Below are 26,113 nucleotides of genomic sequence, written 5' to 3' on the forward strand. Positions count from 1 at the left end.
AAATAAAATCAGTATATATAAAGAGACATCTAAATCTCTATATTTACTGCAGCACTATTCACAATAACCAATATATAGTGTCAACGTAGGTCCTTACTGACAGACAAATGAGTAAAGAAAATGTAGCACATAAACATAGTTTTCAGACTTAAAAATTAAATTCTGTCATTCGTGACAACATGGATGCAACTGGAAATCATTATTAAGTGAAATAAATCAAGCACAGAAAGACAAGTATTGCATGGCCTCACTCATACGTGGGACCTAAAATAGCTGAGCTTATAGAAGTAAACAATAAAATAGTGGTGACCAAAGACTGAAGGAAAAGAGGTGGCAGAGGGGATGCAAGGAGTGATCCAACTGGGCAGGAGAAGTAACTTCTAATGTTCTATAGTACAGTACAGTCACTACGGTTAAGAGTAATTAATTGTATATTTCAAAATAGCTGGTAGAAAGGGTTTTGAATATTCCCAACACTAAGAAACAATAAATGTTTGAGCCAATGGAAATGCCAAGTACCCTGATATGATCAATATACATTGTATTCAGGTATTGAAATGTCACAACACACCCCATAAATATGTACAATTACTGTCATTCAAAAAAATTTTTGAGACAGGGTCTTGCTGTGTAGCCCAGGCTGGCCCAAACTTGCAGCAATCCTGCTGCCTCAGCCTCCTGAGTGCTGAGATTACAGGTGTGCACCATTGAACACAAGTATTTTTTAAATTGTAACATGGCCTCCTTTAAAGTCTTCAGAACTCAAATTATTGTATTCCAATGACAACAGCAACACACTGAAACATATATTCTCTATGGTGTCCAATTACAAACTTTTGATTTTCTTTTCTTGGTGGTACTGGGGATTGAACTCAGGTCCTTAGTACTGAGCTACATCTCCGGATCTTTCTTATCTTTTTAGTTTGAGAGAGTTTTACAGAGTTGTTAAATTGCCCAGCCTAGGCTTGAAATTATGAGTCTCCTATCTCAGTCTCCCAGAGTGCTGGGATCATAAGCATGCAACATCATGTGCAGCGACAAGCTTAAATCTTATAATTGTCTATGACTATTTCATCTTAATTTAATTTCCAGGAATAAAGGGTCATATTTTCAAATCCTACTGCAAAAGTATACTGAGGGCCTAGTATGTACCAAGTAGAAGGGTTTTACATGTCATGGCTTTAATCTCACAGGAATGACAATGGCAACAGTACAGTACCTTGCACATAGCTCTGTACTTGTTGACAAGGAAGGATACCTATCATACTTCTTAGAGGAAAAACTAAAAAGCCAGTTGCATAATAATATTGTGTAATGTGCTACAGCCTTGCAAAATCAATATAAAAAGTTATAAAAATAATATAAAAACATGTATGGCTACACAAAGACACAGCTTCGAAAGCTGGTTCAAAAAAATGGAATCCAACAGTTTGTTCCATTCAAGAAATTCATCTAATGCAAAAAGATACTCAGGGTTAAAAATCGAAGGATAGAAAACAGCATTTCATGCACCAGAACCCCTAAAACAAGCAAAGGTAGCAATTTAAATTTCAAACTTGGTAAACTTTTAACTAACACAAACAAAGAAGGTCACTACATACTACTTAAGAGAACAATCCAACAAGAGGTAATGCTTATAAATATATATGCACCAAATACTCTACTGGAACACCTATCTTTATAAAATAAATACTTCTTAAAATAAACGATCAAATAAACACTAAAACAACCATAATGGGGGTCCTAACGCCTCACCTTTGCAAAGAGATAGATCAACTAAACAAAAAAATCAGTCAAGAAATATCAGAGCTGCATCACACCCTCAAACACTAGGACTTAATTGGTATCTGCAGAGTATTCCCTCCTACTACAACAGAATATGCATTCTTCTCTTCAGCACATGGTACTTTCTCCAAAACAGAAGACACACTAGTCTATGAAATAAACACAAAAGAGGGCCGGGGATTTAGCTCAGCAATGTAAGCACCTGCATGGCTGACGTGAGGTTGTGAGTTTGATCCCTGGTACCAAAATAAATAAATAAATACAAAAGAATCAAAATCACCCCACATGTAATCCATGACAGAAGAACCTATGGAAAAAGTAGAAAAATTTGGAAATTAACACACTCCTAAACAACCAATGGATCACAGATGAAATTAAGGAAGAAATTTAAAAATTAAAAAAAATTTTAGAAGTTAATGACAATGTCTATACAACTCACCAGAACTTATGGGACATTATGAGAGCAGTCCTGAGAAGGCAGTTCATTGCAAGCAAAGCTTATATTAAGAAAACAGAGCAAGTGAAAGAAATAACCTTATGAGGAACCTTAAGACACTTGAGAAAACAATAATCTAGGTGCAAACCAAAATTAAGAAGAGAAATCTAAAAGATTAGAATAGAAATCAATGAAATCAAGACAAAAAAAAAACACAAAGAATCAGTGCATCAAAAGGTGGTTCTTCAAAAGAATAAACAAAATAGATAAAACCATTACCCAAATTTACCACGAGGAAGAGAGGAAAGACTCACATTAATGCAATTAGACATCAAAAAGGTGAAATTACAACAGATATCATCTAAATCCAGAAGGTAATTTATGAAAAATTATATTTCAATAAATTAGAAAATTTTGAAGAGATGGACAAATTTCTAGACTCATACAAATTACCAAAGCTGACCCAAGAAGATACAAAACTACTGAACAACCCAGTAACAAGCAATAAAATTTGGACAATAATTAAGACTATACCAACTAAAAAAAAACTCAGGACCTGATGGATTCACTATTGAATTCTACAAAACATTTAAAAATGTTATACCAGCTATAATGCTCAAGCTCTTCAAAGAAACTGAAAGTGACAGACTGCTTCCAACTTCACTTATGGAAGCCAGCATCTTAACTCTGATTCAGAAACTGAGTAAAGAGCCAGCTAAAAAAGCAAACTATAGTACAATATCCTTAATGAACATAGATGCAAAAATTCTCAATAAGATATTAGCTAACAGAATGCAGCTCATCAGCAAAAAAATTATAAAACATAACCGAGTAAGTTTCATCTAAAAGATGGAAGGATGGCTAGACATACTAAAATCAATAAATGTATTACATAATATAAACAAAAGCAAGGTCAAAAACCACATGATCTTATCAATAGATGCAGAAAAGGCTTTCGAGAAAAATCCAACATCTTTTTCATGATAAGAACCCTAAAGAAAATAGTTGTAGAAGGACCATACCTGAACTTCATGAAAAATATTTATGACAAACCAACAGTCAACATCATGTTAAATGGGGAAAATTTGAAAGTATATTCACTAAAAGCAGGAAGAAGACAAGGGTGCCTTCTATCACCACTTCTATTCATCAATGGACTTGAAATATTAGGCTGAGCAATCAAGCAAGAGAAAGAAATAAACAAGATATATATAAGTAAGAAAGAACACAAATATTCATTATTTGCATAATATATGATACTCTACATAGAAGGCCCAAAGAATTCCATCAAAAAAAAACCTCTTGGAATTAACAACCAACTTCAGCAATGTAGTAGGATACAAAATCAACATATAATAATCAATAGCATTTGTGTACATGAATACTGAGGAAGGAAATTATGAAAGCAATACTATTCACGGTAGCATCAAGAAAAATGTTACTACCTAGATTTTAACCTAACGAATGAAGTAAAAGAGCTCTATAAAAACAAACAAAAAATTACAGTACTCTGAAAAAAGATATTGAAGAAGACATCAGAAAATGGAAAGATGTCCCCTGTTCCTAGATAGGCAGAATACCTATTGCCAAAATGACCATACTCCCCAAACTGTTACACGATTCAATGCAATTCCAAAATACCAACAGCATACTTACAAACAAACAATCCTAAAATACATATGGGATTCAAAGAGACCTAGAATAGCAAAAGCAATTCTGGGCAACAAGAGCAAAGCAGCAGGCATCACATTATTTAACCTCAAGGTACACTACAAAGCAATAGTAATAAAAATGGCATGGTACTGGGACAGAAACAGATGTGCACACTGATGGAATAGAATAGAGGATGCAGAAACATTCTCAGACACATTCAGCTATTTGGTCTTTGACAAAGGGGCCAAAAGCATACGTTAGAGGAAAGACAGTCTATTCAACAAATGGTGCTGGGAAAACAGAGTATCTTCTTGCAGAAGACTGAAACTGGACCCTATCTGTCACCATGTACCAAACTAAAATCAAAATTGATCAAAGATCTAAACATTAAAACAAAAACACTGAATCTATTAGAAGATAAAATAAGTAAAACACTTGACACAAATGTAGGAAAGGATTTCCTACACAGAACCACAACTGCACAGACATAATAGCAAGAATCAACAAATGGGAATATATCAAATGAAAAAGCTTCTGCATAGCAAAGGAATCAATTAGTCGAATGAAGATACAACTTACAGAATGGAAAATGATTCTTCCAGCTCTTCCTCAGACAGAGGACTAATATTTATAATACATAAGGAACTCAAAATAATAATCAGAATACCTAAAATAAGAGACTGGGCAAGTGAAATAAACAGACATTTCTCAGGGGTAGAAATGCAAGTCGCCAAAAACTATCTGAAAAAATGTTCAGCACTGCTGACCATTGAAAACTGCAAATCAAATGATTCTCATCTTACACCAGAGTGTGGCAATTATTACAAAATCAAACAATAACAAATTCTGGCATGTGTACGTGAAAAAAGAATCCCCCTACACTGTTGGTAAGAAGGTAAACTACTATAAGCATTATGGAAATTCCTCAAGAAGTAAAATTATAAATTCCATATGACCCAGCTATCCCCCTGCTAGGTGTCTTCCCCAAAAAGCTAAGGACATCATAGTATAGCAACACACAGAAACAGTCTCACACACACACACACACACACACACACACACACAGAACTACATCAGCACAATTCCTAATAGCTAAATCCTGGAAAAAAAAAACCCTTATAGTCATCAATGGATGATTGGATAAAGAAAACGTGGTATCTATATATCATGGAATATTGTTTGGCTATAAAAGGAGCAAATTTGGGGTATTTATAGGAAAAGGAATGCACTTAAAAATTTGATGTTGAGTGAAATCAATCAGACACACAAGTTTAAATACAGTGTAGCATCTCTTATTTGAATAAGGAAAATTACAAAGAGCACAAGAAAGGATGGGTAGAAAGAGACACCAGGGGATAGATTCCTTGCAAATGGGAAGGGGTCCAAGAGAATGTGGATGAGAGGGAAGGGGAGAAGAACAGGAAATAAGCAGAGCAAAGGTATGCCATGTACAAGAAGCTAATGACCTCAATGAATGTAAACATTATATGTTATAAACATGAGATAGGGTTAACAGTATCAACAAGAATGAAAATCAGGAAAGGAGATTTAAAAGAGGAGGAAGGAAGGGGAAGGGGATTTAAGAAAAAGAATCAAGCTGTATTATATACATGTACCTACTTCCCAAGATGATGGTCAACTGCATGTACTGCAAACATGTACTAATAAGAATGATAAAAATAATACAAACAAATATATGACTACATTCATACACATTTATATGCCATCTGAAAAGATATGCATCAGATTTTTAACAATATTTCCCTAAGAAGTAGATTGGAAGCATAAAAAGAGGACTTTCCTTTTTCACTTTGTCTGCTTTTTTTTTTTTTTTTTTCTCTTTGGTTGAGACAGTCTCACTGAGTAGTTCAGAATAGCCTTGAACTCACTATGTATCCCAAGTTTGCCTTGAACTTGTGGTGATCCTCCTGCCTTAGATTCCTGAATGCCAGGATTACAGGAGTGTCCCACCACGCACAAAATGTGCACCCCTTATTGCTTCGAGTTTTGAAGGTTTACAATAAGCATGCACTAATTTTATATCAATTTTCAAATTAAAACTAACATAGAAACAAGCTATTAAAAGGAAGCAGTTGCAAGTCCTGTAACAAATTTGTCAAGAGAAAGAGTTTAATACAATAGCCGCCCTCTTCCCACACCAAAGGTGTCCTCTGTCTTCTGTCACTGTAAATGCCAAAAGGCATCTGACACCATAATGAATCATGACTGAAGTCTGGGAGATTGGGACTTTGAATAACAAAAGATCACTTGGCAACTGCAGTATTAGCTGCATCACAGGTTGCAGAGCTTACTTTTAAACTGTTTTACTGAAACATACCATTATTTATCAACAATAAATGACATTTCTTAAACTGCACATGTATCGAAAGTATGCTGCACAACCATGATTACAGCATTCACGAAGGCAGAAGCAGGACTGCAAGTTCAAGCCTAGCCTGGGAAATCTAATGATTTAGGTAGAGAGGGATGAGATGTAGTTCAGTGTGAGGCCTTGAATTCAATCCCTAGTATCGCTAGAAAAAAAGCATAAATTTGATAGGTGTGTATACACACCTATGAAGCCATCACCATGATCAAGATCGTGAAAACATCCATCATCCTCCTAAATTTCCTTTTGCACCCTGACTTCAGCAACTACTGATCTGAATGCTTGGTTTAAGTCATAACTGACTTAGTTTATAACATAATAAAGATAGATACTTGTGGAAACATTTATACAACACTAAATATTAATAAATACTTTCTTCTACATCAGAATATGTTCTCCATTGCAAGTTTAGTGTGCCAATCCTCATCTAGGTAAAGTTATACAGGCTCAGGGGCTGGGGATTTAGCTCAGCGGCATAAGCGCCTGCCTTGCAAGCAGGCAGTCGTGAGTTCGATCCCGGGTACCGATAAAAAGGAAAAAGACAAAAAAAAAAAAAAAAAAAAAAAAGTTATACAGGCTCCTACTTTGCTCCTGAAAATAGGTTTTAAAAGGTTTATATTTTCCCCATACACAATGCTTAAACCAAATAATCATATTAAAGCATGCAATCTATTCTAAATTACATACTCTACAATAGATTATACATTAATCAAAATAAATCTACCAAAACAGATAGAATCATACTAAGTGAGATCAAGTTATTAGGCTATAGCTTAAAAGAAATTCTTTAGAATAATCTAATTTGGCCTCAAATTTTCCCTTTTTTCCCTGCAGTCCTGAGGATCCATCCCAGGGCCTCCCTCATGATAGGAAAGTACCCAACTCAGAGCTACACCTCCAAACTCCGACCCCTCCAATTTTCTTTTTAAAAAGCCTTACTGCTTCAGTTGATAATAATGGTAAATTTCATTTACAGTATTTGTATTATTTTCAATAATCATTGTCATAGGAATAATTTATTCAACAAAGGTTTAAGAGTCTAGCAAAGACCAAACTCTGATCTCAAAGGAAGCAATAATTATGACCTCCATAAATTATCAAAAAGTCAAATTTTAATAGATTTTCAACTATTCTCATATTCAGTTATGTTCTACCATGAACATCTCAATCTCTCCATCCACATGCACACATCGTTCCTCCAGCCTTATGACTAAAAGCAACACTACTGAAATGACTTATGCTTTAACACCTTTACATAGACCAATGGGAGTTCCTTTAACCTTAAAAATTATAGTTGTTCAATAATGTTTGCACAATACATTCTCACTGCATCTTGTATACATAGGTTTACTAAACTATTTCATTTAACATGCTCCCAATGCCAGGAGATTCTCAAAAGACACAGATGCTTTCTCTAGTTTTCTGCCTCCTTAACTTCCTTGTCTCTATGCCTAGTGGCACACCTAGCCAAATAACAGTAGAATAATAGACTAAAGAAAAATAAAAACAGTGCAGATGTTCCTGCAAGCCTAAAACTGGTGCTTTAACCTGCAGTGAAAACTTAATAAATTTTGCACTATGTTCGTTTAAAGTCACTCCAATACTTACTTTCATTCAGAATGCATTAGAGATATTCCTCCGATACATCTCAAGATTTTAAAAATCAAATTCTCTTTGAAAGGTAAAAAGTATGTGAATCAAAGTATCCATCAATTCATTCTCACTTGTTCTTTTTCATTATCAAATATTACTGTCTGGATGTTAGCAAGTCTATTTGAATGAGGCATGTTTCAAAAACAGCAGTGGAAAGAAACAGGACAATATGCACGACTCGATATCCTCTTTTGAGGTAGCTCTTTGTCATCTTTCTTTTTTCTCCAGACTCTTAAGCCTTAAAGTTAGTCATTTAAAGAGCATCTTAGATATTTAAAGTTAATATCAACATATTTATAAAAGACAGCAGGGTAGTTAACATTCGTTTGGGTCAAATCAACTTACCCAACTGCCAATTTTCTGACTAATGCAGAACCCCAGTGAGTCTTGACCAAACAGAAATATTTCATGGCTCTCCAGTCAAGATGCCACTGATCAATGTTCAAGCATTCTGACACATCATTAAGCCAAACAACATTTTAAAAATTGAGGCTGACCAAATGCTCTGATATTTGAATAATTTCAAAATCATATCATTAAAACTGAGAGACACTCAGTTTTGTAATCATAGGAATATAGCCTAAATTTTCAAATTAAGAGGGTCAGAAATGGCTTATCAGGAGTACTGGGGCTTTCTGGACAGAAAAGACAAGACATTTGAATACCCACAAATACTCAGTAATAAAAAATTGTAATAGTGAAGCATTAGGGCCCTATGAGGGAGAATCTCTTCTATCATCACTCAAGAAAACTCAGCTATACAAGAGAGTTTGGGGAATTCTAATCTTCAAATGAATAAACTGGATTCATGCTAATTCAGCTCTTTGGGCAACTTAATTTCCTGAGTTCTTTTCCCTTTGTCAAAATGTTATCCTGAGGCTTCCTTTATGTGACAGTGTTGTGAAAGCAAAGTATTTTGAGTGTTTCTGAGACTAAGAGAAAATAAATTAAAGCAAGCCTTGTGTTAGGTCTTTCAATGTAAATGCATTTACATAAGTCCATGTTAGTGTGCACAGGCATCATCCTATGATTGTAAGGCAGGGGTGATTTTAAAACTGTATGTCTGTAATCCCAGGCTGAGGCTGGAGGATTCCAATTTCGAGCCAAGCCTGATCAATTCAATGTCTTAGCAAGGCTCTATCTCAAAACAAAGCAAACATAAAAGTAAATAAAAGAAGGATTTTCATTTCCGGTACCAAAAAAAAAAAAAAAAAAGAAGAAGAAGGATGAGAGACTGTAGCTTAGAGTGAAGGCTTTGGGTTCAATCCTCAGTACCTCAAAAACAAGACAAAGAAACCACAAAAAATTATAAGCACAAAGCAGTTGGTAGACCTGTTTGACCAGTCTTTTGTCCTTTCTTCTGCATTTTGTTGAAAAACACCTCTCTCCAGACATCTCCAACCTACCTACTATAATAGACTCATGGCTTTCTCTTCCTCACATGGAAAAATGCAGGTATCTTCCAAACTTTTGCCTCACTCATCAAATAATTAGTGTATTATTTGTGAGTAACGCGTATCATGGAGTTACCAGCTCTCCCTCCAAACTGAAAATATCAGCGAAATTCCAACCTACCTGTCGCCACCTACAGGGAAAAGCAGTCCTCACATTGAACCGTGCTTGCACAACTAAAAAATTTTTGAAAACAGCAGTATTTCCCAGTCTCTTAAAAATCTCAAGGTGAACTTATTTGATTAAAAGTCCCAGAGCATGGGCTATTACCTGATATCTTGTGCCAAAAATTCGATCAAGGGAGAAAGATCAAAGAGGTCACAATTCATAGGAATCCTTCATCAAGACCACTGTGTTTTGACATTCTAAGCAGAAAACACTGCCAGAGAGAAACAGTTACAAAGTCAAAACTGGATGAAATGATTTAAAAATACATAAAACAACAATATATTTACTTTTTTCAGTATGAGAAGCATGACAGATTTACCCAGTTGTACCTATATGCCATCACAATCTGGTTTTTATAACTGTTTTCTTAATATTTTTATTTCTTAATTGGTATACTCAGCACATTTCTAACTTTGCATGCCTACAGAAAGCTCCCATAGAAATTTTGTAGACAGAAATTTTATAGAAACTCTATAGAAAGTAACCACAGTTTTGGTTAGATATTTCCTCTCCATTGGGATTTGTTTTCCAATTTTTTTTTTCTGAAAGAGTACTACTCTTCCCAAAAGAGTACTAGTACTATTCTAGATTACTACTACAAGAACATTATAAGAAATATATACACATATATGTGTGTAAATATATACATATATGTGTGTGTGTATCTATCTTTTACAAAACTATTTCCTCCTGCTCCCTGGACAGGATGACAACTCTGTTCTCGTGGAGACTGCAAACCACTGTTCTGAGTCTTCCTTGCAGCAGGGCCAGGAGCTCTAACTCAGAGTGATGGGAACCCCCATTGAGCTTTAGGCTTGCAACAGTGTGGTACTGTATACCCCATGTTTCCCCATCACCTGATGATGGCAGAGACTGGACTGCACCTTGGGCAAATCTGCAAAGGTGTTGCTGAAACAGACGTATTTCTAGTTGTATGAAATGCCCTGGACACTATTCTCAGGCTCCTTACTTATATTTCAGTAATAGGCATTTATTCACTAAGTTGAAAACCACTTTGTTTGAGTCTAGAACTATTTCCAAATTGTAATTAGACACATCCATGACCCAGAAATCCTCAATCCATATCTCTAGTTACATCATGAAGTCTGAGAGACATGAGCCTTCATCAAAACAAAGAAAACATGAAGGCTATGATAAAAAGGAATTGGGAATATATACATAATGATAATAAAGAAAATGCCAAGATTCTGAGAAACAAAACTGTTGAACCCAAATGGGAAGACAGCAAGAACATATTTGACTTTTCAGAGATATCCTATAAAATACTTTCATAAGATTTCTTGGAAGATAATTAGTACCTTTACAGATATTGCCAATGACCAGTATTATCTTGGGAGTTTTAGGTTTCTCAATATTCAGAAAGAAATTAAACACTTTGACACAGATGTACTTTGTCTATAAGAAGTTCATAAGATCATTATAGACTAGAAATTAAGCCAAGTTTTGGATCACTGGGTTATCACTGTGAATATAAGACGTGAATGGGAAGGACGCATGATTGCTGTGCCATTTGCTTCAAACATTACAAATTTTCACTTTTATCAGTGAACCCAGTAGAATTCCACCACTCTGATATTCCTGTCTTAGACAGAGAGAATGTTAGATTAGTTTTATTCTTGCAGCCCAAAATTCCCTACACTGCCTCTCCTGCAATCTGTGCTGCTAGCACATCTGTTGTATAATCCGAGGTGAGGTGATATTAAGTGGATCTAATTGGCAATGTTACTGGCAGAGATTTCCAGTGTTGCTCGTCAGAAAAATGGTAGTTTCTGCCCTATTATTATGTGTGGTGACTTTAATTGTGTTCCTGGTCTCCACTTTATAGTTTCATAAAGGAAGGAGAGTTGAATTTTTAAGGACTTGCTATAGGAAAGGTATCTGGCCAAAAATAGTCTTTACAAAGACAAAGAATTTTACCTATTCCAATTTGACTCCCAAACTTAGGTATCCCATAGCACTATGTGAATCAGGTACAGCAGGTTCCAAAAGTAGAAAATAAAGATGGTGATGTGACACACAAAGACAGCTTGATAAAAGAGGACCTAGTACCAGCTGAAATGTTATCTTTGAATTTATGACACCATTTCAGCTTGTCATTTGTTTATTCATATTACTTTCCTGACCCTGGAATTCTAGAAGTGACCACTCGTCATTTGCAAAGTGTCATAACTGTGGATTATATTTTCTACTCTGCAGAAAAGGAAAATGTTGCTGGGCACCCAGGAACTGAAGTTGCTTTGATTGGTGGCTTGAAACTTCTAGCTAGAGATAATATGAATGTTTGAAATCTTTTCCTTTTTAACTTAGCTACCACCTGCTTTTAACTCTTTGTTTTACTAGAAAAAGAGAACCAGAGAATTCAAGGGTTGGGAAAACAGAAGCATCAAGTCATTTGCGCTTTCTATCAGTAAATTATGAAATCAATTATTGTACTTAGAAATTATTGCCTCTGAAGATATTGTCATATCAATGGTCAAGAATAAACTTATATGGCTCACTAATACTATTAAATTAGTCTTGAAACATTAAGTCAGTTAATCAGGCCATCAGCAGGATTAACATGTTTGATTCCCTTGTGGCCCTGCTCACATTGGATCGTTATCATTTTATGTCTGCTACCTTTATTAGTATATAATGGCAGTTCAAAGCAGCTATAATTTACATTAAATTTAAATGGGCTGAGCTCCAGCCAATCTTTTATTCACATTCAACTGCCTCTTCAATGTGTCCAGTTGAATATTTCACCAGCATCTCAGCCTAAGAAGGGCACCAAAGCTCTTAATTTCCATCCTCAAACCTGTCCCCCAGCTCTGACTGGCTCCTTTCCACTCAGTGAGTCTCATCTCCATAAATAGGACCACCATTTATCCCAGTATGCAGGCCCAAAACCTAGCGTTGAATTCTTCTCTTCCTCTGTGATTCTAATCTTTGGGCAAGTCCTTTTTTGTCAGATTAATCATTTTATTTTACCTGTTTTAGTTTCTGTTTTGACTGGTACATGTTTGCAGTACATAATGATTATATTCACCATGGGGAGTATACGTACATAACGCATCTTAATTCTTTTTTTCATCCCCTTTTCCTTCACTTCCTCCATCCCTCGATCCAATTCCCTTTTGCAAAAGATCTATCTCCCTGTTTCCCATTGTCTTTTACTTTGCTCTTTATTTATTATTTGGTTTCTCATGTAAGATAAACTGTGTGATATTTAAGCTCGCATGTTTGATTTATTTCACTTAATATTACTTTCTCAAGGTGCATCCATTCTCCCACAGATAACTCAAGTTTATCTTTATGGCAAAGTAGTACTCCACTGTGTACAAATACCACATTTTTTATCCATTCATCTGTTGATGGACTTATGGGCCACTTCTATAATTTAGCTATTATGAATTGTGCTACTATAAATATGGATATGCATGGATCACGGTAATATGATGACTTTTAACTCTTTTAGAAGATACCTAGAAGGTGAACAGCTGAGCCAAATGGAATTTATAGTTTTACTTTTTGGATTTGTGACTCTACCTTCACCTCACATTCCAAATCCATCTTCATCTGCTGCTGTCTTCCAGGTCCAAGCCGTCATCATGTCTCACCTGAACTACTGCAAGGGCCTCATACACTATTCCTCTATCCTTGTCCCTAGAGAGTTCTACTCTATACAGTAGCCAAAATGGTATTTCAAAGAAATCTTCAGGGGCTGGAGGTATACCTTAGTGGTAGAGCACTTCCGTAACATGCCTGAGGCCCTGAGGTCCATCCACAGAACAATCAAAAATATGTTTAAATAAATAAACTTAGACATTCTTTTTTCAAAACCCTCCAATGGCTTCCCAACATACTTTCAACGAAGTTCAAACTGCTTGCCTTCGAAATACAAACCCTGCTTACCTCTTTCAACTCAGTCACCCTGTCTCAGTCCTGCCTTTGTTCTCTCTGCTCAGCCCCACTGGCCTTTTTGCTGCCCCACAAATACATCTGGATCACCCCTAAGGGCCTTTGCACTTGTGGTTCTGTCTGCCTGCAGGGTGCTCCCCAAGATTAGTTATGCCTGGCTCCTTTTCATAGCTTCAGATTTGACTTGAATGTCAATGAGATTCCTCAGAGAATTTTTCCTCCCCTCCTCAATTTATAAATTCCAGTACAGGAACTGCATCTGTCTGCTGCACCAGTAATGCATATAGATTGCCATAGCCTAAAACAGTATGTGGGACATAGTAAAACTTAAGTAGAATAAATCTTACCTAAAACAGAAACTTTGCTTAACAATTACATTTTAAAAGTATCACTTCCATATTTAAAAATACTAATACTGGCACCTAGAGACCAGTAGGGAAATGATAATGCAGACTTGAATGTTCCTTTGGACTCTTAGAGCTACTAAAATTAAAAACTGAACACTCAGGTAAGTTCAAGTATACCTACCAAGCTCCTGCTCTGTTAGACACTTTGGGGGTCACAGTGATGAATCACCCTCAAAAAACTGAGTCTAGACGGAGAAAAAAATAGAGACAATTAACCAGAATCTGAGGAAGAAAATTGTAAATACCATGAAAGACACAGGATGCTTTGGGTCACAGATAAAGTCATGGCCTTAACATATTTTCACATCAAATGAATGTTAGGATTCCTGGGAATATGCTTTGTGGGTTTTAAATGCTCTAGTATCGTTTTCCTCAAGAGTGTTGGCACATACATAGGAACAGTTGCAGTTGTCACAATAACTGGCATAGAGAGGGGTGCCACTGCCATCTGGTAAGCAGAGTCCAGAGATGCTAAATGCCCATCAGTTCCCAGACAGACTTGTACACTGAAGATTTCCCTGCCCAGATGCCAACACAGAAGTGGTTTGTACTCATCTAACTAGAATATTCGGAGTTCTTTCAGAGATTTCCAAATTAATATTTTTAACATGCTATGTTTTAGGTTGTCCCTATCAAACTCATTTTATCATTTTGAACTAGATCTTGTATTCATAAAATATCCAATAAAAAAAAAGCCTGAGCCCACGTACAAGATGAAGCAGAACAACAAGCCCCACCAAAATGTTCTCTGGGGCCCCAGGATAGCAGGTTTTCAGTCCCAGGCCAGATGAATCTGGGAAATGCCAATCCCTGGCAGTGAGCTCTTCCACAATGATGTCGCAGCATCTCTGTGTGATATGGTTATTCTCATTGCACAGAGACAGTGAGCCTGACAATTCCCCAATTACATAGTAAGGCGAGAAGCTGATCTTCAATTAGAATTTTCCTGCACAGGAGGATTAGAATCCTCCTTAAGCAGGAGTCCAGAGTGCACACAACCAGGTCCTAGGAATGGGGTGCTGAGGACTGGGTAAAGGGATGCAGAACGTTTGGCCACCAGCTAAAGAAGTCTATTCTGCAAGGAAACATAGCCCAGGCCTTCTAGCACTTCAACATAAGCTGGAAATCCTGGTTTTTGAGATCTTGTTTTTTCAATGCTGTCCCTCTAATTCAATTTACATTTACAAACAGTGTACAGGCTGAAGCATATCCATCTAGGACTAAATGTAGCCCACAGTCTCTAGTTTGCTCTTTTTGAACACTGGACCTAGGACTCTGTTTATTTGCATGCATCTGATTCAGTGTCAAGAAGGGTTCAGAAAATTTTTAAAAAGTTAAATATACAGACATCTAGGCAAGACTATCAAGAGAGGAGGACAAAGGCACAGGCTCAGGGACCTGGGTAGGTCATATCAGGTGAGTGGTGCCACTTTTGTCATGTTTTTGCTCAAAACTTCACAACATCCCCTATTTGGTCTTGCTTTTCTTTTTTCTTTATAGCAGTGAAATCCAGGGCCTCATGCATGCTAGGCAAGCACATTACCACGGAGATACACCCCCAGCCCAAACATCCCCTATTTCTCATTGCATCAAATCACAAGTTCCCCTTAGGGTTCTCCAAAATACACTCCTCTCCCACTTCTCCAGCCCTGTATTTCATTAAACCCCTGTGTCCATCTCTCTTCCTAGTTGGGTCAGTTCTCCTTGAGTGGATCTCTTCAGCAGACTATCCCCTCCCTACCCTTCAAAATCTTGCCCACATCTCACTTTTTTTATATGAAACTTTTCTGTGACAGTAAAAAGCAAAAAACTTTTAAACTCAAGGTCTGAGGTCACTCAGATATAAATTCAAATTCCACCTCTGCCACTGACCAGGAAAGGGGGATGTCACTGGATTGTTAGTGAATTCTTTGAACTTCAGAAGTTGAGAACTGTGAGTATCCCTTCTCTCAAATATTTGAAAATAGAAGTGTTTCAGACCTTGGATTTATGAAATATTTATACAATACATACAAAGACATATTGGGGATGGGACTGAAGTCTAAATTCAAAATTAATTCATGTTTCATAGATACGCCACACTGATTAGACTAGAGGAAATTATATATGGTATTTTTGATGCAACCGTTTGACTGCAACCTGGTGCATGGGAGTAGGTGTGGAATTTTCTATGGGTGGTCTCACAACAGTGTTCAAAAAGTTTTAAATTCTGGATCTCAGAGTTCTGGATTAGAGATGTCTAACCCCTAATAGTGCCTACTTTACAGAATTTTTTCTTTTCTTTTCTTGCATGATTGTGATGCATTACATGAAATAATGGTAAACTATCAGACCCCATACGTACTAAATTAATGTGAACGCTTATTATTATTATGGCTACTTGATGTTCACTGAATTTTCTTCTCTTCTATCAAGAGCTGCAGCTTTTATGCTACCTCTTCCAAAGCTCTGGTAGATTCCATGCAGCCCATGTTTGCTCTGTGCCCCCGGTTATCAGGCCTGCCTCAGCCCTCATCTTGGCTGTAAAGCTTTTTAAAGTATCTGGAGTAGGTTGGATATAACATAAAATCCATAGTCTCAAGAGGGTAATGAATCAGAGTTGAGTAACTCACACCCCACTTCTGAGACAAGTTAACTTACCCTCTCTGGCAAAGGCAAGAGTGCACACTGGGAAGATAAATATGCAGTTAGTCTCAGTGGTAGAGAGCTGCTGCGATGTTTACAATATCCCCACCACCACCACCACCACCATATTGTAGCCTACATGTTCCTCACCTCCACCTTCCCAGATCCCAAGCCTCACTTTTCCTTCTGATGCTGGAGAGGACACATAAAGCCAGATAAAGGCCACTATCCTTTCTTGAGTATGTGATGAGGAACCTGGATAAACAGCCACACTGAAAGTGGGATCTTTTGCTAGGACTAAAGAAAAAGCGTGTAGTCCACTACAGAAACCAAGGTGGCCTCTGCAGCCCCTGGCCGCACAATGTTAAGTCCACCACAAGCCAGCCTCATTCATCTTTTGATGTGTGTAGTAGCTGATGTGTGTAGCCCCTGGGCACCAGTGCCCACAGGCTTAATCCACTTCTCACTTTTCTCTTTTCTAAACAAGAACTGAAAGAACAACACCTTCGTGGAAGTTACTCTATGCTTCAAGTTACTCCATACTTTGAGAAGCCACCATCCCGCACAAAGACCATAAGAAATGTGACTGTCACAATGCTATACTCTTTAAAAAGCAAATTTTAGGGAGCTGGGATATAGCTCAACGGCACAATGCCTGCCTGACTAGCACAAGGCTCTGAGTTTGATTCCCAGTACAAAAAAATAAATTTTAAAAAATGTATTTTAAGGGGCTTCAACTATATTATGCCCAAGAACTGTTTCCTGAGAATGGAAATCGAGCCCTTTCAATTGTGCCGCCTAAGTTTCAACAACATGAAGTTAGATCAGAGGTGAGAGGGACCTAGGGCAAAATGGGCATGATCTCTGAGAATAAAAATGCCAAAAGAAGTGAGTGTTCTATCACGTCACTCTGGAATTAGCAGCATTCAAAAGTTCTCCAGTGATGACTGCAAAATCCGGCTGATCAAAAGAAAATAAGGTATGGGTCCCAAAGACCAAGACTATGATTCCAAGTAGAGGGACGGCAGTTTCCCTTGCTGTATAGGTTTCCCCATCTCATTTCCTTCCCTTACACCTCTGCCCACCAACCCACACTCTGGACCAAACACTCAGAAAGCCTTTGGGTGACCCTGCTCTCTTGGTCAAACTGGAAACAAATTTTATCTACTCGCACAAGAAACCTCACATCTTGAAGTCCCTGAGGTCAAGGGCCTGGTCAACAGGAGGGGATGAGGTGGGGGTGGGGCGCGGAACCGTGATTAATTGGATGAGTGCTGCAAGAGCGAGGGGGGCAGTTTGAGCCTGAGCCCTTGGCTTGCTGATCAAGCAACACAGGGCATCTTCTGCTCTCATTAGCCGCAAGTCACTACCAACCTACCCTAGGGGAATGCCTCCCAGTGACCTCCATCTGAGCAGTGGTTAGAGCTCCCCCTACAGCGGCGTCAGGGCCGGAGGAAGCGCCGCAGGGTCTAGGGTAAAGGGAGAGGACACTGGCAAGAGCCTAGAGGCATCTCTGGAAAACCTAACTCTGCTGACGTAGCCGGGAGAGCCAGGTCCTCTGCGCAGCCTGTCCCCTGTCCCCTGTCCCCACAGAGGGTCCAGCGTGGCCCTGTCTGAGAGGCACCCGCAGCTCTGCTAGGCCGGGGCTGCCAGCCAACCAAGATGCAGCGGGCTGTGGCTACCTTTTCTAGGAGCAGAGCGAAGGACATTTACCGGGAGCCTCAGGAGCCGTTGCGTCTCCACTCTGGGCTCTGCTGGGATAGCGAGACTGTCACCACCATCGCCACTGACTCTGTCGCCTCCCTCCAGCCGCCGCCGTAGCTCCCCGTGACTCTTGCCCGCGAGGCCAGCTGTTGAATGGTTCGCATCCAGCGCACAGAACGCAGGAGCGTTCTCGCCGCATCCAAGTCAGCGACGCAGGCGCGCTCCCCGTTGCCAACGCCCTGTATACCTCTCGCCCCGCTGCGGCCCTGGCGAGCTCGCGGCTGCTGCCTCCCAACTCCGGGCAGCGGGCTGCAGACTCTGGGCTGCGGGCAGCGGGCTGCGGGCTCGCCTGCCCGCCCGCTCACTCCCTCGGTGGACTCTAGCCAAACCAATTGCCTCCCCTCCCGGACTCCGCCCCCCTCGCTGCCATCTCTCAACTGGCCCGCAGGACCAATGGCAACAATGGACTAGTCCCGCCCCCTCGATTTCCCCAGGGCCAATCACTTCCTCCAGGGGAACCATTCAAGAAACCCCGCCCCTCTTGTGCAGCATAGCTGGAGCCAAAGCTTATCCTGTTTCACTGTTGCTCCTGAGGATTCCGAGGCCCTACACAGGCTAGCCCCTCTTCTTACCCACAAAATTATACCGATTCAGAGACTGCAACAAAGTGGTCTGCCGACCTACACACAACCTGTTTCCTCGGAAGAAACTTGTATTTTAAAAGCTAACGAGAGAGGTACTGATGCCCACCTCATCTCTGAGGCAAGACTGCTGAGAAATGGCCACCCACTTAGTCAGATCCTACACATTACAAAGTCAGCAAAAACATCGAGGGTCATCGACTGATTTCTTCACACTGACGTTGGTCATCATTTGTTTCTGTTGCTGTTGTTGCCTCTTATGTACAGGAGCCCTGCCCTCATAAGCTAGACAGTTGCCAAGGTCAGGGGTTCACTGGCTCTGCAGGATGCTACTTGGGTCCCTGGCCTCTTGGTTTGAGGCCAAGTGACACTGAGTCCTTGATAATTTCTGTCCCTTTGAAGCCAAACAAAACCAGCCTTGACCTTCCTCCCCCATGATGTCCAAGAATTTGAAGACAGTTTTTCTGATCCAGTATTCCTTCTGATCCACTATTCCTCCAAAGACATAAATTCAAGGACCTTCCTGGAATTGAAGCTATTTCCTATATATCCGTTCAAAGTAGATGCTGAGAATTGTATCTCTTTTTTACTCCCACCCCAGGGTGCAGTCCCTTCTGTACAGAGCAGACCAAAGTAGACACATCACTTGTCTGGGTGACTTTTGAACTTGAGCTCCCTCCCCAGTGTAGCATTTGCTTTCTTGATGGCCACCTCATAGAACTGATACTTATTAGACTTGCTCTCAGCTCACTCTGGGATACTTCTCACTGTGGCTGCTCTGACAGAGCTGTTTTATCCTGAGTTGTCTGCCATGGGGTGTTAATTTCACTCTCTTCTATCAAGATCTCTTTGCTGTTCATTTTGTCCTAAAAAGATGTTCACCTCTGTTTGCTATCACTAGCTTTGCTCAGATCCTCTTTTTGTTTGCACCCCAACTGCTCCTAAATGGTCACCTTGCCTGCAGGTTTTCACCCCCTTGACTGCCTTCCCAACACTCCTCTCATCCATTTCACACCAGAAGTCAGAGCTGGATCTCAAACACTAATATAACCATGACACCACACCCTGATTTAAAAGCTCACTCCAGCTTCCAATCCTTGTTGGCTCCCTCTCCTTATCCCCATTGCTTTCGAGGTAAGATCAAACCTGTGGCACAGAATATAAAACCCTTGGTGACCTGGTCTTCTCTAACTAGCATCATTTTTAGCTATTCTACCTCCATCACAGAGCACCCTTAATGTCAGGTAAACTGAGCTTCCTATTGTTTCTTAAATGAGCCATCTCAAATGAGACACTTCCATGCTCTTTTTACAGCCTCCAACAACTTTCTCCCTACCCACCTATATATGACTTGCAATACACTGATATCTCTTATTTACTCCTTGAACAGATGTCGTGCACATCTTCTCTCTGTGAAGTGCTGGGGACATAAAATGGATAAGATTTAGAGTCTTCTATTCCCAGGCCTTAAGTACGCAATGCATTTTTGTGTGGTTTTTTTTTTTTCTGCTAGGAGTGAACAGAAATGTGAAGATTTGATACCTCCATCAGGTGCTTCCAAATAGAGTGGAATAATCCCATTTCCTATTACATTGCCACATAAATGTCAAAGCAGCTAAGTGGAGAATTTTAAGGGAGCTGAGAATCAAGCCATGGCTTTGTACATGCCCCATAGGTATGTATTTTACCACTGACATACACCCCAACTCAAGGCAGCCCATTAGAATGATTGCTTTGGACTTCAGATTCATCTAAATAAACTAAAAAGTTGAAGAAATTGAAACAGATTTTCTTCCTTGCTGAATATCATTAAATGATATTTAAACTCATCCCATTAAGGTTGGTAATTTGAAGGCTATAGGTCATGGCCTTTTTCTTTCATATTCATCTTGAATTAAAACAAAACCAAACCTGTTAAATTGCCTTGTGTGTGACTGTGCGTATGTGTGTTAGTTTCTTTTTCTTTTTGTTTTTAATTTTTGCACAATGTATGTATCATTGTTAGCCCCTGATTGATGTTTTGAAATTTTGTTGTTTTTTTTTTTCTTTCTTTTTATCCTTGAATAAAATGGATTTGAAAAACATTTAAGATCACTTAAGCAATTTATAATACATTAAGTTTCCAGGTCTGAAGAGAAAGCATGAAAAGGAGTGTGTATGTTGTAAAAATCAACTAGTTGCAATTACACAATCACAGAATTTCTGTGTCAAAGTAATTTTTAAGTTAATTTTGTCCAACTCTACCCTAGATGCTTGAACTATTGTGTGGGCAGTTTTTCTCTCTTTACAAAGTTCTTGCCTCCTCTAAAAGTATGCTTTACTGTTACTGTGAAAATATGCCTGTCTACTGCTGTTTGATACATCTTGAGTAATTTGAGAGGCAGCTGGGATACTTCTTAAGCCATTTTGTGTGAGTTTTTTCCCCTTTCTCCAGTGCTCAATGGATCTTGAAGACCTCTTCTTTCCAAGTGCAAATCCCACATGGAAGAATAGCCTGTTAACATTTCCTAGTTAATTAGCATCTAGCATAAGGAAAGCAGATGGCTTCAGGGGGAAAAAAAAGAAAATGTAAAGGTACTTGTTTCAAACTGTAGTTTTTTTAAAACATTTTCATTTATTTCTCATATTTCAGCTTCATCATAACCTGAGTAAATATCTTGATTTCTATGTTATAGGGGAGGAAGTGAAAACTCATAGGTTAAACCATTCCTCAGAGTACTTAAATTTTAGTTCTGCCAATAACCTTGGGCAAGTGACCATGCCACTCTAGGATTCAGTTTTCGCATCAATAAAATAAGACGAGATGCTTTGCAAAGATCCTTTCAGCTCTGTCTGTAATTCTATCACTCCTGCTTGCTGACATTGGGGTTTGGAGGCAGAAATTGTTTTACTGATAGTAAGAAATCATTTGGGCACTAGCGATACTTTTTGGGAAGGACAAGCTCTTGTGGGATGCCAAAGTAGACAGCACGAGAGCAGTGAACACTCGAAGGAAGAAAGTACAAGAACCCCAGAAAAGAAGCTCTGAACTTCAAACTCATTACTCTGGTCTATAATACAACAACTTCAATTCAAATTTTGAACTAAAAATTCCAAGTCGCTTAATGATTAAAGAGTCTTCTATGCAAAGAGTGATTAAAGGCTGTTTTGGGAAACTATTTGATCATATTCAGAAAATGATTATCACAATCTATATTATTTAAAATGTATTTTACACCTCCTGCTTATTCCATATAGTAAAGAAGGGAGATAAGAAAGCACAGCCTGGTGAGGTCATTTGGAAGGAACACAACAGGGGTGGTGATGCCTTCTAATAATTTATAGAAGGCCCTGGCAATATACTCTTCTCCCCCACTCATTTACTAGGAGAACTGCAGGCGGACTGAGACATGGCCAATCTAACGACTCTGTATTTGCTTAAATTTACTAAGAAAAAGCAGACTTTATGCCTGACACAAAAGGAATTTACAATGACAGGTAAGACAGTGATGATCTTTAAACTGGTTGTACAAGAAACTGAAAGCTAATCCCTAAATGGATAAGCCTGCTTAATAATCTGTTCTTTTTAGAGTAATTGAAATATATTTAATCTTGATAATCAGTTAGTATCATACATGTTTAATCACTTTTTTAGTAAGTGGCACTAAGTTAATAAATAACACTAACCTACTTCACCAAGTTCTTACAAGGATTAACTGATTTTGGGAGGCGGTGCTTCAAGATGTAATATCACACTCTAATTTAGGCTGGCCTTGAACTCAGTTTGTAGCCCAGGCTGACCTGGAACTCATTCAATCCTCCTGCCTCAGTCTCTGACTGCTGAGATTACAGGTATGTACCACCACACCCAGATAATTAACTGATTTTAAAGGGTTTCAGAAGTTTTCTAAAACAGTGGCCTAGGAATCTGGACACTTCAGTCCAAGCTCTGTCTTTAGTAGGTATGTGACCTGTTTGTTTAACTTCTCTGGGCTCAGTTACTCCACCTGTAAAATGGGAGAGAACTGGGCTAAAAAATCTCCACATTTTGAGTCTGACATTCTAAAACTTTAAACTCACCATCATTGTATATACTTTTAATATCTTAAAACTGAAGCAATTTGCCTTCAGTTTTTCTGAAATCAGATTGCAGAAAAATTTTCCCAATGTCCTGCTGTTCCCAGACACAGCCACTTACTCATACTGACCCCAACAAAACTGCCCAAATAGAAATATAGCACATAGCCAGGAATGGCTATACATGCATGTGATCCAGCACTCTGGGAAGCTAAAGGATCACAAGTTCAAGCCCTGTCTCAGCAACTAATTGACTCAATGAGACCCTACCTCAAAATAAAAACATTTTCAAAGGGCCAGAGATGTAGCTCAGGGAAAAGGCCCTGAGTTCAACCCTCAAGGCCAGAATAAAAAAGAGCAACAGAGAATAATATAATGAAAATATAGAACAAAGGAAAGAATGGACTCTAGATTTCCACATTTTCAAGTTAACAAACCAGAAGTTATGTCTTAGTAACCATGGCTTCTTTCCCTTCCCATCATTTTTTCCTCATGTTTCTCTTTCTCAAGAATTGAATTTTTTCCACCTCTTGTCTAAAATGAATCAGGTGCCTTATTAGCAGCTCTAGAAATAACTGACCATTTACAAAAGAATTTAAACACAAATCTTTTAAAAAGAAAATGACATTATACAAATAAAAAGAGAAGCGGAAAACATTCTAGACTAAAGAAGTAGCCAAAAGCTGGGCATGGTGACACACACCTGTAATCCCAGCCCTTGGAAGGGGAAGGGGAAAGGAAAAGAAGAGGAGGAGAAGGAGGAGAAGGAGGAAGGGGAAGGGGAAATGGGAAAGGGAAGGGGAAAGAGAGGAAGAGGAGAAAAAGAAGGAGGAGGAGAGTAAGCCAATACCCTAAAGATTGGATAAGTACATACCAAAAAGTGAACTGTGTCTCTGATTGCCTGGCAGTTTCCTCATCACTTTAGCTTTAAAAATAGACTTAAGTCAGACCTGGAAGTATATACTGGTAGTCCCAGCTACTGGTGAGGCTGAGGCAAGAGGAATGCTTGAGCCCAGGAGTTTAGAGAGTCAGTCTGCACAAGACACCAAGACTTTGTCTCAAAAACTAGTAAGTGAAAATATGCTTAATGAGTATGTATGTTTTTAATCAGAATATTCACCTGAATTGTTTATAACTATATATTTATATATATTCTAATTAGAAACAATATAACTGTATTTGTCTTTAACAAAAGAAGAATAACTTTTTCAGAGAGTAGCAGTTAAAATGTCTGAATCTGGAATCAGATTGCCTGAGTTTACTCAGTTTCTCATTTATAAAATGGTAACCATAATAAAGGCTCTAACTCAGAATTATTATAGGATATAAGGCCTTCAAACAGTGGCTGACACACTGTAAGCACAAAATTAATACCAGCCATTACTTAAAGCATTAAATACTTATTGTAAATGCAATGTGTGTGTGTCAAAATATCAAACAGTACAGAAGACTTTAAAATGAAAATAGACTTTCCCTCTCTTTAACTTCCAGCCTCACTCCCCAAAATAACCACTGTTAACAGCTTCTTATATATCCTGAAAGAATTTGTGAGGGCAAACACAACATCTATCCTCTTTTTAACACACACACACACACACACACACACACACACCCACATACACACACGCACGTGGTCATATGATATGCTCAATGCACAGTGCTGCTGATTCACGTAATGATCTCTCCTGTATTTCTTTTCACAGTAGAACATCCAGATTTTTGACAAACTGGGCATGGTGGTGCACAATTAAAATCCCAGCACTCTGGAAGGCTGAGGCAAGAGAACTGCAAGTTTGAGCCCAGCCTGGGTACCTCAGCAATTTAATGAGATCTTGTCTCAAAATAAAAAAGGATCTGGGAAGATATCTCAGTGTAAAGATCCAAAAAATTACAGTACATCTTCAAATATTTCAGTTGCAAACTTTCGCAAATACAGTGGACCTCACATTACAAACACCAATAGACGGACAAATCACAGAAGTAGTTCAGGTGTCCACTGTAACATTTTAAGGTAACTATGAAAGTTAAAATAGTTTATTTACAGTATTTGTGTGTGAATATGTGTGTGTTGGGCTATTTTATACTTTACATTGTATATGTATGTCAAAGGTATATAAACTCACTTTGCGTGACTTTGTATATGTATGTCAAAGGTATATATGACCCACTTTGTATGAATGAATCCAACTAACATTCCACCCGAACTTGTAACTCAGGATCTTACTGTATAATAAAAAGCATAACTTTTACTATCTTAGCTATTTTCATGTGTATAGTAGTGTTAAGTCTATTTATATTGTAGAGGGGCCAATCTGTAGAACTGACATGCTGTAATCATTTTTAAACAACGGAATATGTAATTTAGGGAAGTATTTGAACTTTCTACATCATATTTATCTCTCTTCTATTTTGGTCTTTATTTACATATATATGAAGAACACATTCACACACACACACATATATATATATATATATATATATATATATATTCCTCATATAAAACAAACCACATGATATTTGAGCTTCTGTCTTACTTACTTCACGTAATAGTATGTTCTTAAATTGCTTCCATCTAACCATGAGCCTCATTTATCTTTTTATGGCAGCACAGAATGCCATTGTGTACAAATAACCACATTTGCCTTATCCATTCATCTGCTGATGGACATGTACATTGTTTCCAAGGTCAAGCTTATAACTTGTGCTACTATAAACATGGGTATTCCTGGCTCCCTAAAATATGATAGTTTTGACTCTTTTGGGAAGAAAGATAGCTGAGACAAATGGAATTTCTATTTTTAGTCTTTTTGAAGAGTCTCTACATTGATTTTGATAGTGGTTGTTATAGTTACTGCACTGCCTACACTGTATAAGCATTCCATTTACCCCCACATTCTTGATAGCATTTATCATTGGATTTTTTATGACAACCATTCTTTATGGGTAAGGTATCTCAGTACAGATTTAATATACATTTCTCTGATTGCCAGTGATTATGAGCATCTTTTTATGTATTTGTTGGCCGTTTGTACTTCTTCTGAGAAGTATCTTCATTTAAAGTGTCCATTTTTTTATTAGGTCTTATATTTTGGGCATCTAAATTCTTTTTCAGTGTGATGTAATTTTCATTGTAGAGGTCTTTCACTTCCTCAGTAAGGTTAATACCTAAGTATTAAAAATTTTTTATACTGTTGCGAATGGTACTGTTTTCTTAATTGTTTTT

General features: G+C 38.2%; 1 protein-coding gene and 1 pseudogene across 2 annotated transcripts in view; one reads left to right on the top strand and one right to left on the bottom strand.

Moving 5' to 3' along the window:
- Positions 1 to 18,583, bottom strand: part of LOC100728040 (A-kinase anchor protein 17B) — a 42,681-nt gene extending 24,098 nt beyond the window's left edge. The window contains exons 1-3 of one of the 2 annotated variants that reach the window (XM_003467592.5): positions 18,203 to 18,583; positions 13,986 to 14,049; positions 9,639 to 9,747 (exon numbers count right to left, since the gene is read on the bottom strand). In XM_003467592.5, the coding sequence (XP_003467640.2) occupies positions 9,639 to 9,697 (59 nt within the window). In that variant the 5' untranslated portion in view covers positions 9,698 to 9,747; positions 13,986 to 14,049; positions 18,203 to 18,583. The remainder of the gene's footprint in view (positions 1 to 9,638; positions 9,748 to 13,985; positions 14,050 to 18,202) is intronic. The other variant, XM_063246324.1, reaches the window with a different exon arrangement.
- On the top strand, positions 10,679 to 11,842 carry LOC100727763 (protein angel homolog 2-like; annotated as a pseudogene).
- Positions 18,584 to 26,113: the final 7,530 nt, after the last annotated feature.

Source organism: Cavia porcellus, unplaced genomic scaffold (assembly GCF_034190915.1).
Source record: "Cavia porcellus strain 051 isolate PalLab524CR breed Dunkin Hartley unplaced genomic scaffold, mCavPor4.1 scaffold_3, whole genome shotgun sequence".
In the NCBI taxonomy this organism is placed as follows: Eukaryota; Metazoa; Chordata; class Mammalia; order Rodentia; family Caviidae; genus Cavia; species Cavia porcellus.